Source organism: Jaculus jaculus, chromosome 17 (assembly GCF_020740685.1).
Source record: "Jaculus jaculus isolate mJacJac1 chromosome 17, mJacJac1.mat.Y.cur, whole genome shotgun sequence".
Lineage (NCBI taxonomy): Eukaryota > Metazoa > Chordata > Mammalia > Rodentia > Dipodidae > Jaculus > Jaculus jaculus.
In genome coordinates this window covers 24,578,542-24,591,016 of record NC_059118.1, presented here as the reverse complement: position 1 = coordinate 24,591,016, position 12,475 = coordinate 24,578,542, and the positions used below count along the sequence as shown (strand labels likewise).

Here is a 12,475-nt window from a genome sequence, read left to right as displayed (position 1 = left end):
CCTGGATCACAGAAACCCACTTGGCTCCTAGCTTTTACTTGGGACCTGGAGATAGGAACTTGGGTACTCCTCTGCACAGTATCTACTTAACCATCTTCCCAGCGCAAATTTCCTTGGCTTTTGCCCTAAAAGATTTGGCTATAACACGTGGGGCTGTGGCTCAGTTGGTTGTGCTTGGCTGACATGCACAGCGCAATAGGTTTTGCCCTCAGTACCAGCTAACACGGGAATACTGATCACATATCTGTAATCCTCACACTTGGTTGGTGGAGGCAGGGGGATCGGAAGTTCAAGGTCATCCTCAGCTCATAGTGAATTTGAAGCCAGCCTTGGCTACATAAGTCCCTGTATTAAAAAATAATAATAAAAACAAGGGCTGCGGAGATTGCTCAGTGGATAAAGATACCTGCTTGCAAGGCCTAGCCGGCTCGGGTTTAATCTCCAGCATCCATGTAAAGCCAGATGCAAAAGCTGTCACATCTTTCTGGAGTTTCTTTGTAGTGGCGAGAAGTCCTGGTGTAACCATTCTCTCTCTCTCTCAAATAAGTAAATAAAAATATTTTTAAAAGGGTATAAAATAAACAAAATTTAAGTTTAAAAAAAGATTTGCTGGGCTGGAGAGATGGCTTCCTGGTTAAGGTACTTGCCTGCAAAGCCAAAGGACCCAGGTTCAATTCCCCGGGACCCTTGCACGTTAGATGCACAAGGTGGCACATGCCTCTGGAGTTCATTTGCAGTGGCTGGAGGCCCTGGTACACCTATTCTCTCTCTCTCTTTCTATCTGTCTCTCTCTCTCAAATAAATAAAAAATAAAATATCTTAAAAGTTGCCTATAAGATGATTGATATTCAGATTATGAGTTAACTCTTCATATCTCCAGATAGTAATTTCCCTTGGACTGGACTAGAAGGTGGAGTCTGGGATGGGTTTCTGATGACAGAGGGCAAGCTGACTCTCTCTCTCTCTCTCTCTCTCTCTGTGTGTGTGTTTTCCAGGCAAGGAAATCTGGACTAGTCTGGCATGGACTTGCCCAGGACCCTGCCGATGCTGGGCAGCCCCTTTCATCTCCAGTCTCCCTAGGCAAACTGGGGGTCAGACCCCTGTGGGCTGACGGAGGACAGGTTTCAGGGCCTCATGCACCCTCTTCTCTCTCTGCAGATCAGCAATGCCATCCTCATCATCTTCGTCAGCTACTTTGGCAGCCGGGTACACCGCCCCAGGCTGATCGGCGTTGGGGGTCTGCTCCTGGCAGCTGGGGCCTTCGTCCTCACCCTCCCACACTTCCTTTCGGAGCCTTACACCTACACGTCAGCCAGCATTGGTAAGTGACTCCCAACCCCTGCCTCGAGGGGCTGAGGCTGGGCAAGCATGGCGCAGAGTCGGTGGTGGCGCTTTGGGACTGTGGGTGCCACTCTGGTCCGTGCCATCCTTTCCCACTATAGGATGTCTTTGACAACTCTTCTGAAACTCAGGACCTACTGATGCACAGAGGTACACAATAATTACCAGACCCCAGCCTTGCTGAGGATGGGCCACGGCCCCTGTGCACATTCACCCCTCTCTGATTCCTTGTGCTTTGTGCCAGGGATGACAGAAACTCCACCTCCCTGGGGACACTTGCGAGCAGGGCCCACAGTGAGGCGTGAAGGAGAGATAGCCAGAGCATGGAACAGGATGACATCTCTGCGTTCTAATGTCTCTTTGTCACATGTGTCTATCTAGATGGCATGACACGTACTGTGTGTTCATTTGATTCCTCCTGGATATGAGTAAGGGGCCAGAGAAAAGCTGTAGACTGAGGACTGATGTGGCTTTTCCCGGGAAGGCATGAACAAACATCTGTTCACCCCCGAAAGGGCACCCTGACACACCAAAGAAGTATTTCCATGCAGGTCTAGCATAGTGAACTGAGAAATATATTGGGGTTACTCACAGGAGGAGTATAGGTGACCCAAAGGCAGCTGCATCCCCCAAAAGTGTACCCCAGCATGGGTGACACCCACAAAAAGTGCATCCCTAGAGCTTCCTGCTCACCTTGCAAGAGGTCCCCTGGCAAGTGTCTCCTCCATCCCCGTAAAATGCTGTGCATAAGACTTCAGGGGAGGAGACTTGTTGAATCTTGTAGCTTTCATGGGTGAAGTAGATTGGGAATTCATATGATTGATAAGCCTGGCATTGATTAGCACTGAAGTGTCTTAAGAGTCTTTGTTCTTTAAAAAAATCAGTTTTATTTTTAATATGAAAAATTCAAAGCATAGCAAAGTAAATAATATGACATCCTGTACTGATCTCAAGATGCAGTAGGATTTCTCCAAATATATATATGTTTTTGATAGCCTTTTGAAGGTTCAATTTATAGGCTGGAGAGAGGGCTCAACACTCCATTGTTGAGTATGCTTCCCACACAAGCATGAGGGCCTGATTTGCCCGAGTTCAAATCTCCAGATCCCATGTAAAACAGCTGGACCCGGTCACGCATGCCTGTAAACCCAGTCCCACAGGGGAACAGAGACCCAACATTTTTTGGAGCCCTGCAAGCTCAGGAATCAGTAAAAGGGGAGACTTCAGCCCAAAACAGGGCCAGGCTGAAGAGCAATGGAGCAGAGCACCCTATCTGTGATCCACCCCAGCCACCTTCTCCACAAGCAAGTTTCTGGGGTACCGCAAGGGCACACATATGTGCCTACACCACCCATACAACACATTACATGCACAGCACAATACATTCACACACCCACACAAGCCACACACACACACACACACACACACACACACACACACACACACGCAAAGATGCAATTCATCTGACACTGTATTAGGAGGCCGGGGAGCTAGCTGTGGGTGGAGCCACCTCCTGCACAAGCATGAAGGTCCTAGGAGGCCCAAGGCCCCCCAAGCTAGATTCCTCGGCAGTCATGCAGTCATGTAAACAGCTGGGAGTGGCCTCACATGTCTGGAACCCCAGTCCTGTGGGGGAGCAGAGACCATAGAATTGCCGGGCGTACAAAAACAATAGGGCTCCCGAGTCCCTGAAAGGAAGCAATGGATGAGTGATGCAGTGAGGATGCCTGACGTTCTCCTCTGCACCAGTGTGCACGGAGCAGATGCATAGGCGCACACCCATGCATGCACCTCCTGCATCACACCATACATACACACATGTACCGAAAATCAACTTTGTGCATCTGGCTTACATAGGCAATAGGGAATTGAATCTGGGTCCTTAGGCTTTGCAGGCAAATGCCTTAACCACTAAGTCATTTCTCTAGCTTCCTTCATTCCTTCCTCCCTCCCTTCCTTCTTCCTTACTCCCTTCCTTTCTATTAGACACAGAGAGACGGAGAGAAAGAGGGAGAGAGAGAGAGAGAATAGGTATGCCAGGGCCTCTAGCCACTGCAGATGAACTCCAGACACATGCACTACCTTGTGTATCTGGCTTATGTGGGATATGGGGAAATGAACCTGGGTCCTTAGGCTTCACAGGCAAGTGCCTTAACTGCTAAGCCATCTCTTCAGCCCATTCTTAATTTTTTTAAATAATGTTTTAATTTTTTATTTATTTGTACATGCGTGTGTATATGGGTTTCAGACAGATAGCAGATACACATGACAATTTTTGCCTCTGGCTTTACATGGATGCTGGGGAATTAGACCTGGGCCAGTAGCCTTAAAAGCAAGCACCTTGAACTGCTGAGCCATTCCACCTGCCCGCTAGCTTTTTTATTTTTTTTTTAATGTGATACAATGTTTGCGAATTTGTCACCAACCATTAAGTACAGTTTGGTGCCATTAAGTATGTTCTTCAAGCTATACAACCACCAGTGATATTCCCCAACGTTTTCATTACTCCAGAAGAAGTAAAGGGTAGGGACACGGCTCAGTCGTTCAAGGCGCTTGCTGTGCGAGACTGCTGAGCAGAATTTGGATTCCCAGAACCCACGTGAAGCCAGCTGTAAGCGGTTCACGCATCCGTAACCCCAGCATATCTACAGCAAGGGGAGGTGTAGTCAAGAAAATCCCAGAGCTTGCAGGCCAGGAAGTCAGTCTGCCATTCACAGCAGCAAAACAAGGAAGAGAGACCCTGTCCCAGACAAGGAGGGAGGAGAGGGCTGACAATCAGAGGCAGCTCATGAGATTCTGGGTGATTCTCCTGCCTCCGCCTCCCTTTTCTTTGCAGGTGAGTTGGAATTACAGACACAGCTACAGTGTCCGGCTTTGATGCTGGCTCTGGAGAGCTGAACCCGGTTACTCACCCTTGCGTGGCAAGCACGTTAGCCACTGAGCCATCTCCTCAGCCCCTAGGGTCCTAGTTCTTTAGTGCTGTTTTTCTTTCCTGCTATTTTTAGAAAGTGTGCATTATTAGGCCTGAAGAGATGGCTTGACAATTAAGTGCTTGCCTATGAAGCCCAAGGACCCCGGTTTGAGGCTCGATTCCCCACGTAAGCCAGATGCACAAGGGGGCGCACGCGTCTGCAGTTCATCTGCGTGGCTGGAGGCCCTGGCGCACCCAATTCTCTATCTATGTGTCTCTTTCTCTGTCTGCCACTCTCAAATAAATAAGACAACAAAAAATTAGTTTATTATTTTTTAGTTAGTTACGCATTATTAGTTACCTTACATTTGAGATTTTTCTTAAGGGTTAAGTAATTAATAAAGTTGACTTTTGTTGGGAATCACATATAATTCCATAAACTTGACCACATTTATAGATTTGTGTAGCTGCCACAGCAATTAGAGTGCAGAACAAGTTCCGTCATCCCTGGCACTCTGGCCTGCCCGCCCTGCCACCCTCCAGGGCCGCCATCATTGTTCTGCTCCTACCACTGTAGCTTCGTGTTTTTGAGACTACCACGTAAATGGAAACACATGTCATGTAACCTTTAGAGGCTGGCATACACCTTTGAAATCCATCCAAGTTGTTGCATGCATCAGCAGTCGTTCCCCTTTATTGCAAATACGACTCCCCTGCATGGATGAACGGCAGCTTGTTTTTCCACTCACATGTTAAAAGACATTTGCATTGCATCCACCTGGTAGCTGTTATGCATAGAGCTGCCAGGTAAGTATTAATGTGGGGGTTTTAGTGCAAACATGTTTACAATGTTAAACATGGTTTCACATGTTTTTTTTTGTCATCTGTTCTGTCCTCTTCAGTGAATTGCCTGTTCATCTTCTGCCCTGAATTATTTGGATGATTGTTTGCAACAGGGTCTCATGTAGTCCATGTTAGCCTTGAACTTACTATGTAGCCAAGGCCTGATCTTGAACTCCTGATCTTCCTGCCCTCGCCTCTTGAGCCTGGGATTATAGACCTGAGCCATCATGTTGAGCTTGGGTTTTGTTTTGCTTTTCTTTTGTTGTTGAATGTGAGAATTCATCTAAATTCTGGGCACGAGTTGTTTGTTGGATATGAGATTTATAAATATTTTCTCCCAGACTTTAGCTTATTTTTTTAATCTGTCTTTCTACCCATGTACATATGTATGTGTGTATGTGTCTTTCTTTCCTTCTTTCTTACTTTCTTTTAAAATGTATTTATTGGGCTGGAGAGATGGCTTAGCGGTTAAGTGCTTGCCTGTGAAGCCTAAGGACCCTGGTTCGAGGCTCAGTTCCCCAGCTCCCACGTTAGCCAGATGCACAAGGGGGCACACACGTCTGGAGTTCGTTTGCAGAGGCTGGAAGCCCTGGCACGCCCATTCTCTCCCTCTCCCTCTATCTGTCTTTCTCTCTGTGTCTGTCGCTCTCAAATAAATAAATAAAAATTTTAAAAAAATGTATTTATTTACTTGACAGAGAAAGAGGGAGAGAGAGAGAATGGGTGCACCAGGGCCTCTAGGCACTGCAAACGAACTCCAGACGCGTGCGCCCCCTTGTGCACCTGGCTAACGTGGGTCCTGGGGAATCGAACCGAGGTACTTTGGCTTTGCAAGCAAATGCTTTAACTGCTAAGCCATCCCTTCAGGCTCTCTCTTTCTCTCTCTCTTTCCTCCCTCCCTTTCTTTCTTTCTTTCTTTCTTTCTGTCATTTATGTGGGTGGGTGGGTGCGTGTGTACCTTGGCACGTGTGTGAAGGTCAGAGGATAACCTTGAAGCGCCTGTGCTCCTGACCCTGCCTCCCATGGTTATGACTGTGCTGGGACCACGAACACATGCACCCCCTTGGGTCTGGCTTTACACGTATCCCAGCTGGCGGCCTTTGCCAAAACGTACCCTTAACCAAACGCACAGCCATCTCTCCAGCCCCTAGCTTATTTTTTTCTGTTCTTTCAACAGTGTCATTTGCAGAGCGCCCAGCAAAGGTCTTAATTTTGATGAAATCCAATTTATCCTTTTCTTTCCTGTTTCTAATGTTATGATTTCTTAGTGTTTCTTTATGGTTTCTATTTTTCTTTGATAGCCTCAGTTGTTTTAAAACATTTACCACATCTTTCAGAGTGTCCGTACCTTTTGGCTGTAGCTCCATCTTTGAGAAAACTAACCCTCTCCCCATGTTGTGCCTGCTTGTTCCCCTCATAGTGAACCCACTCTGTGTATGTTCCATAACATGATCGTGGAACCTTTTTCAGTGGAATTTTCTTTCTTCTGCAGTAGAAATTGTGCATAGAGAGGCTGGAGAGATGGCTTAGCAGTTAAGACACTTGCCTGTGAAGCCTAAGGATCCAGGTTCAATTCCCCAGAACCCATAGAAGCTAGATGCATATGGTGGCGCATGCATCTGGAGTTCATTTGCAGTGGCTAGAGGCCCTGGCATGCCTATTCTCTCTCTTTCACTCTCATAGATAAATAAAAAATAATATATTTGAAGAAAAAAGATAAAGAAATTGTGTGTGGGCAGGGTTGTAAAGTAACTCTCCATTATATTTTGTAGTGGCCTCCCCGTTTACCCAGCACCGCAGGACTACAACTGCATTGGGACTGACTTTATGCTAGCTTGGGGTGAATTCACCCCAGTTCTAAGAGAGGTAGGAAGTGGAGATGGTTCCATGAGGAGCAGCAGCCAAGGGCTCAGTCTCGCATCCTTGGTCACCGCAGTGGAATTGAGCCACTCAGGAACGTGCCGCGGGGTCAGGGTGTGACGATTCCCATTGCTGGAATACAACTTTTTAAAAAATTCTTTTTTAAATTTAATTGACAACTTCCATAATTATAGACAATAAATCATGGTAATTCCTTCCCCTCCACATTCTCCTTCACAACTCCACTCTCCATCATATCCCCTCCCCCTCTCAATCGGTCTCTCTTTTAAATATATTTTATTTATTTATTTGAGAGAGAGAAAGAACGGGTGCACCAGGGCCTCCAGCCACTGCAAACACACTCCAGATGCATGTGCCCCCTTGTGCATCTGGTTTACATGGCTCCTGGAGAGGCGAACCGGGATCCTTTGGCTTTGCAGGCAAACACCTTAACCACTAAACCAACTCTCCAGCCCCCAGTCTCTCTTTTAAAAGTAGAGCAACTTTAAGAGATGAGCTGTTTAGAACAATAAAGAGGATTCCTTTGCGGAAGTCACAGGTGCATTGTAGACCTGGACCTATTTAGATTGTTTAGGAGCTGATATTTGTTTCAGGCGAGTAGAGAATGAGACTGTACTGAAGCCCATGAGTCCTGCCCTGCTCTTTCTTACAAGTCTGGGACCAGCTGTAAGGGAGAGTCAGGAGTTGACCCTGATGCATGAAGACAGGGCTAATGAGATCAGCCAGGGAGCCAGGAGCACTGGGACCAGGCTGAGGAGAGGGCATCCTGCCAGACACCACACACTAAGTCTGGTGGGCTGGTTCCCTACAGCCTGGGCCCGTAGCCCAGTGGCATTTGCTTTGCACAGCACAGCCATGAGAGTTATTGGAGACGAGGCCTCACTTGGCTCCTTATTAGGGATGGCCATTCAGATTGGGTTCAGTTCACCACCGCCATCCCCTGCAGATGAGAGGGGATCACTTCCAGTCCACTCTTAACCTCAGTGCACTTAGCTCAAATCACCTGAGAGTGGATGGACGAGGCTGTGAGAAAGACCACAGCTTGCCACACGGAGCCACAGAGAGGAATCCCTCGGCCAGGAGAGTGGACTGTTCCCTTGTTTGCTGCTTGTTGTATCTGTGAAAATTCTCATTGTAACAAGAGTACAGCTCGCTCTGGCTGGGATTGCGCCAACAGCTGGAAGTGCTCAGGGCTGCCTACCTTCGGGGCATCTTCCTGCTGCCAGGCAACGGGGCAAGGAGGATTCTGGTCCAGGCATCACATCTGTGGGATCTAGCTGGGCAGGGCACACACTGGGTGCCGTTGTATTGTGTGTGTGTTCATGAGTGCACGTGCAAATGAAAAACATTCATGAAATCTCACTTCATGGGAAAAGATCAGCACAGGATTCCTAATTCAAATGTATTCTATGGGAACTTCGGGAATTATGCAGGGTCGCGGGGGGTGGGGGATGCTTTCATCAAGTCCAACACCCTTGAATGGTAGTATGATTGGAACCTTTCTTCTGGAGCCAAACAGTCCTCCAGCTGAAGCTGGACTTTGAGACTCTCCAGTGGCATAGATAGCCTTGGGCCACTGCCTCCCCTGCTTTGAGTCTCAGTTCCTCTGTGACAGACCCCCATAAGGCTTTCATGGTTGCAAAGGAGCATGACTTTGCATTCAGCGCCATGGCTGACACAGGCAATAGCCATAAGGTGATTGTTCTGTTCCTGGTAGTGATGGTGTATGACGGTGAATAAACTAGTGGTTACTCAGAGTCCCAAATGAGAAAACACCCTGCTTCGTTTGGTGAATGGAGTACTACTGCTGTTTAGCCATGGGCTGGTAGCCTTGAGCCTCAATCTGGACCTCACCTGGTTCTAAGAAAGGTAGGAAAGTGGAGATGGTTTCATGAGGAGCAGCAGCCAATTGAAGGTGGCCTCAATCTGGACCTCACCCTAGGTCCTCAGCTGCAGCCTCATGGGAGAGGCCTTGGTATTCCTCTGGGTTGAAGCTTAGGCTGCTTTTCTGGTCAGTTCCTCATGGTGTGATCGGTAGAACTTGGACTTTAGTATTCCAATCCTATCTCAGCCATCCACTTGCCAAGTCTTCTGAGGGAAGCGACTTTACTTTTTCTTTTTTTTTTTCTAAAATTTTATTTATTTATTTGCAAGCAGAGAGAGAAGAGAGGCAGACACAGAGAGAATGGGCATGCAAGGGCCTCTAGCCACTGCAAACAAACTCCAGATGTATGTGCCCCTTGTGAAGCTGGCTTATGTGGGTCCTGGAGAATCGAACCTGGGTCCTTTTGGCTTCGCAAGCAAACGCCTTAACTGCTAAACCATTTCTCCAACCCGACGTTACTTTTTCAAATAACAGTTTCCTTACCTGTAGAATGGAAGTGATACGTTCCCACACAGTGTGATTGTAGGGTAAAATGAAAGTGATCCCACAGAAGGAATGGCTCAGGGACAGGCGCTAAGGGTGGTTCTGTGGTGTACCTCCAGATGTGGTATGAAATGCAGATGCTGAGAAGCCCGGAGGAGTGTGAGAGGGACATGGTGTGCAGAGCAGTGAGTGCTGCACGGGTGTGTATAGGTCGAGTGCCTGGCTCACGTTAGCTGTTCAGGAAAATTCTATTTGCTGCCCTGCGGTGGTGGCATTTGAAATCTGTTACTTTATTTTTTCAAGGTAGAGTCTCACTCTAGCTCAGGCTGACTTGAAATTCACTATGTAGTCTCAGGGTGGCCTTGAACTCATGGAGATCCTCCTACCTCTGCATCCCAAGTGCTGGGATTAAAGGCGTGCACCACCAGGCCCGGCTGAAATCTGTTATTTGTATGTGATACCCCCTCCTATTTTCATGTGTTGAGACTGAATTCTCCCTCTCCCCTCCGACCGAAGCGGCACCAGAAATGAACATGGGAAATGAAGAGGAGCTGTGTGTTTTAGGAGAAAAGATTAAACAATGGCTGAACGTTGTGGGAATCATGAAGACCTTTAACAAGTAATTGCTAATTTCAAAAAGGCCATGCAAACATTTATGGATGTTTGGATTTTCTAAATGTCAGTGAGGTCCGGAAATGTGCCTTGGCGTCTTCAGAGAAGAGAGGAGCTACCCAGCCAGCCAAAGCCTCCAAGTCTACTTCTAGAAGGTGCTGAGGGCAGGCTTTCTGCAGACGGGAAACAAGCCAGCTTGAGACCAGTTCTCCCAAGAGATAAAAGAAGGCTCTCTCGGAAACCTGTGTCTGGGAGGACTAGGTGTGACCCGTAAAAGGTCTCCCAGCCAAACACAGGGGGAAGTCTGCCTTGGCAGACAATGCATACCTCTGGTAGGAAGCTTCCCCAAAAGCTCAGCAGGAAAGGGGAGTGGGGATTGTATTTTTGGAGCAATTAAGAAAAGGAAGAAGCACTTTTTAGTCCTTTATTCATGAAGCTGCCGCCTCACCTCCTGCTCATACAGCCTAATTGTGCCCCTGGGCAGGAAGGGGATGAGAAGGCCCAAGGATGGAAGCCTCAGGATCCCAAATGACTGCACCTCTTCACCCCGCAAAAACCATGCAGTCTTTAACTTCCAGAACAGAATCAATTCTCTTTTATTTTTTAATTTTAGAGAGAGGGAGAGAGAGAGAATTGGCATACCAAAGTCTCGGCCTCTGCAATTGAACTCCAAATTCTTGTGCCACCTAGTGGGCACGTGCGACCTTGTGCTTGCCTCATCTTTGTGTGTCCGGCTTATGTGGGATCTAGAGAGTCGAACATGGGTGCTTAAGCTTCACAGGCAAATAAACGCCTTAACTGCTAAGCTATCCCTCTAGTCCCAAAATCCATTATCTAAACACTGTGGCCCACACAGAGCCCATCAAGAGAAGGAACTGCACAAAAAAAATGTGAGCTAATGTGGTTCTGTGGAATGGAGATGCCAGGAAGCCCAGAGGAAAGTCAAAGGCATGTGGTGTGCAGGGCAGTGTAAGTGTGCCTCTGATGCATCAGTGTGTGTATGGAGGAGGTATTTCTTTTAATATTTGCGTGTGTGCACGTGCACACATGCGTGTGCAGGCACTGTGCACTAGGGTTTCTGGCTGTCAGCACTTTTTGCATCTGGCTTTTACATGGATGCTGAGGAATTGAACCTGGGATAGAAAGGCAGAAGGCTTTGTAAGCAAGTGCCTTTAACTGTTGAGGCACCTCCCCAGCCTGGGTGGAACGGTGTCAGGAGTATTCAGAGGGAACATGTGAGGCAAAGTGTGTGGAGAAGGTGATGGGGCATGAAGGTACAAGAATTGTGAGGAAGTGGGGTGTGTGTATGTGAAGGAGAGAGCAAGGGACAACAGGGGACACACAGGAAGGGGGAAGTGTGTATGTGTGTGGGTGAGGATGTGGGGAGCAATCATGCATCTGAGGGGAGATGGGTGGGGTGGTAGGTGGCTGGAGGGTCAAGTTGGGGTGTATCAAGGGGCATAGGAAAGTGTGTGTGTGCTGGGGAGGGAAGTAGGTGGAGAGTCAGGGTAAAAATTTCCCAATCTAACCAATTAGATCTATTAAACTTGGAAAGGAAGACAAAAGCAAACTATTTATAAAACACATGGGTGCTATTGATTTAACTGAGAGGAAAATAGCCCTGAACAGATGAGCAGAACAAAACCTAATAATATTTTATGTGGAATTTAAAACAAACAAACAAAAGCATGATGAAGGAAATGATAAACATGGACAGACCTAGGCAGATGGCCATGCAAGGGTTGAGTACACGAGTTCAAATCCTCAGAACCCAAAACAAAAACCAGATGCTGGAGTGCTAGTATTTGTAATCCCAGTGTGTGCCCAGTGCGAGAAGGGAGGAAGAGACAGATGCATCATTCACTGCCCCAAACTCACAGGCCAGCTAGCCTAGCAAACTTCCACAGTGAATGAGAGACCCTGCCTCAAACAAGTTGAAAGGCAAGGTTTGAAAGCCAAAGTTGTTCTCCGACCCCACCCCCCCGACATCATGCTGTGTCCCACACTTGAACAGACATACATCTCTCTCTGTCTTTCTCATACACACACACACACACACAATAATCAACACAGAGAGGTGATACAAACATGAGGATGCTGAGAAGGTCAGCAAGGGCTCCAGGGCTGGCTGGGCTATGGGTCTCCACAGCGGTGGTCTGACAACCCCTCCTGAGGCCCCAGCAGTTGAGCTGAAGCTAGTTCACTCTTTTAGCCTTTGTTTTGTAAGTCAAGTGAGTCTGAAAACATGACCCTCATTATCCTGGGCCTCCAGCAGGAGCCTGGTGGAGACCAAAGCTTGACTTCCCTCTCCGTCCTGGGGTATTTCCAGCGTTGCTCAAGAATGAGGCCTGGAGTTTGAAGAGGTGGATCATCGGTTAAGTGTGCACAAGCATGAGGGTCTGAGGGGCCTGAGACCACCCAAGTTAGGATCCATGTAAACGGCTGAGCATCATGATGGATGTCTGTAACTCCAAATCTCCAGAACCCACCAAAACAACTGGGCATGGCCACGCATACCT

General features: G+C 47.7%; 1 protein-coding gene across 1 annotated transcript in view; it reads left to right on the top strand.

Moving 5' to 3' along the window:
* The window catches only part of Slco2a1 (solute carrier organic anion transporter family member 2A1), a 125,185-nt gene that overhangs the window by 69,808 nt on the left and 42,902 nt on the right, over nucleotides 1-12,475 (top strand). Inside the window, exon 3 of the mRNA XM_045136680.1 lies at nucleotides 1,159-1,321. Within this exon, the coding sequence (XP_044992615.1) occupies nucleotides 1,159-1,321 (163 nt within the window). The remainder of the gene's footprint in view (nucleotides 1-1,158; nucleotides 1,322-12,475) is intronic.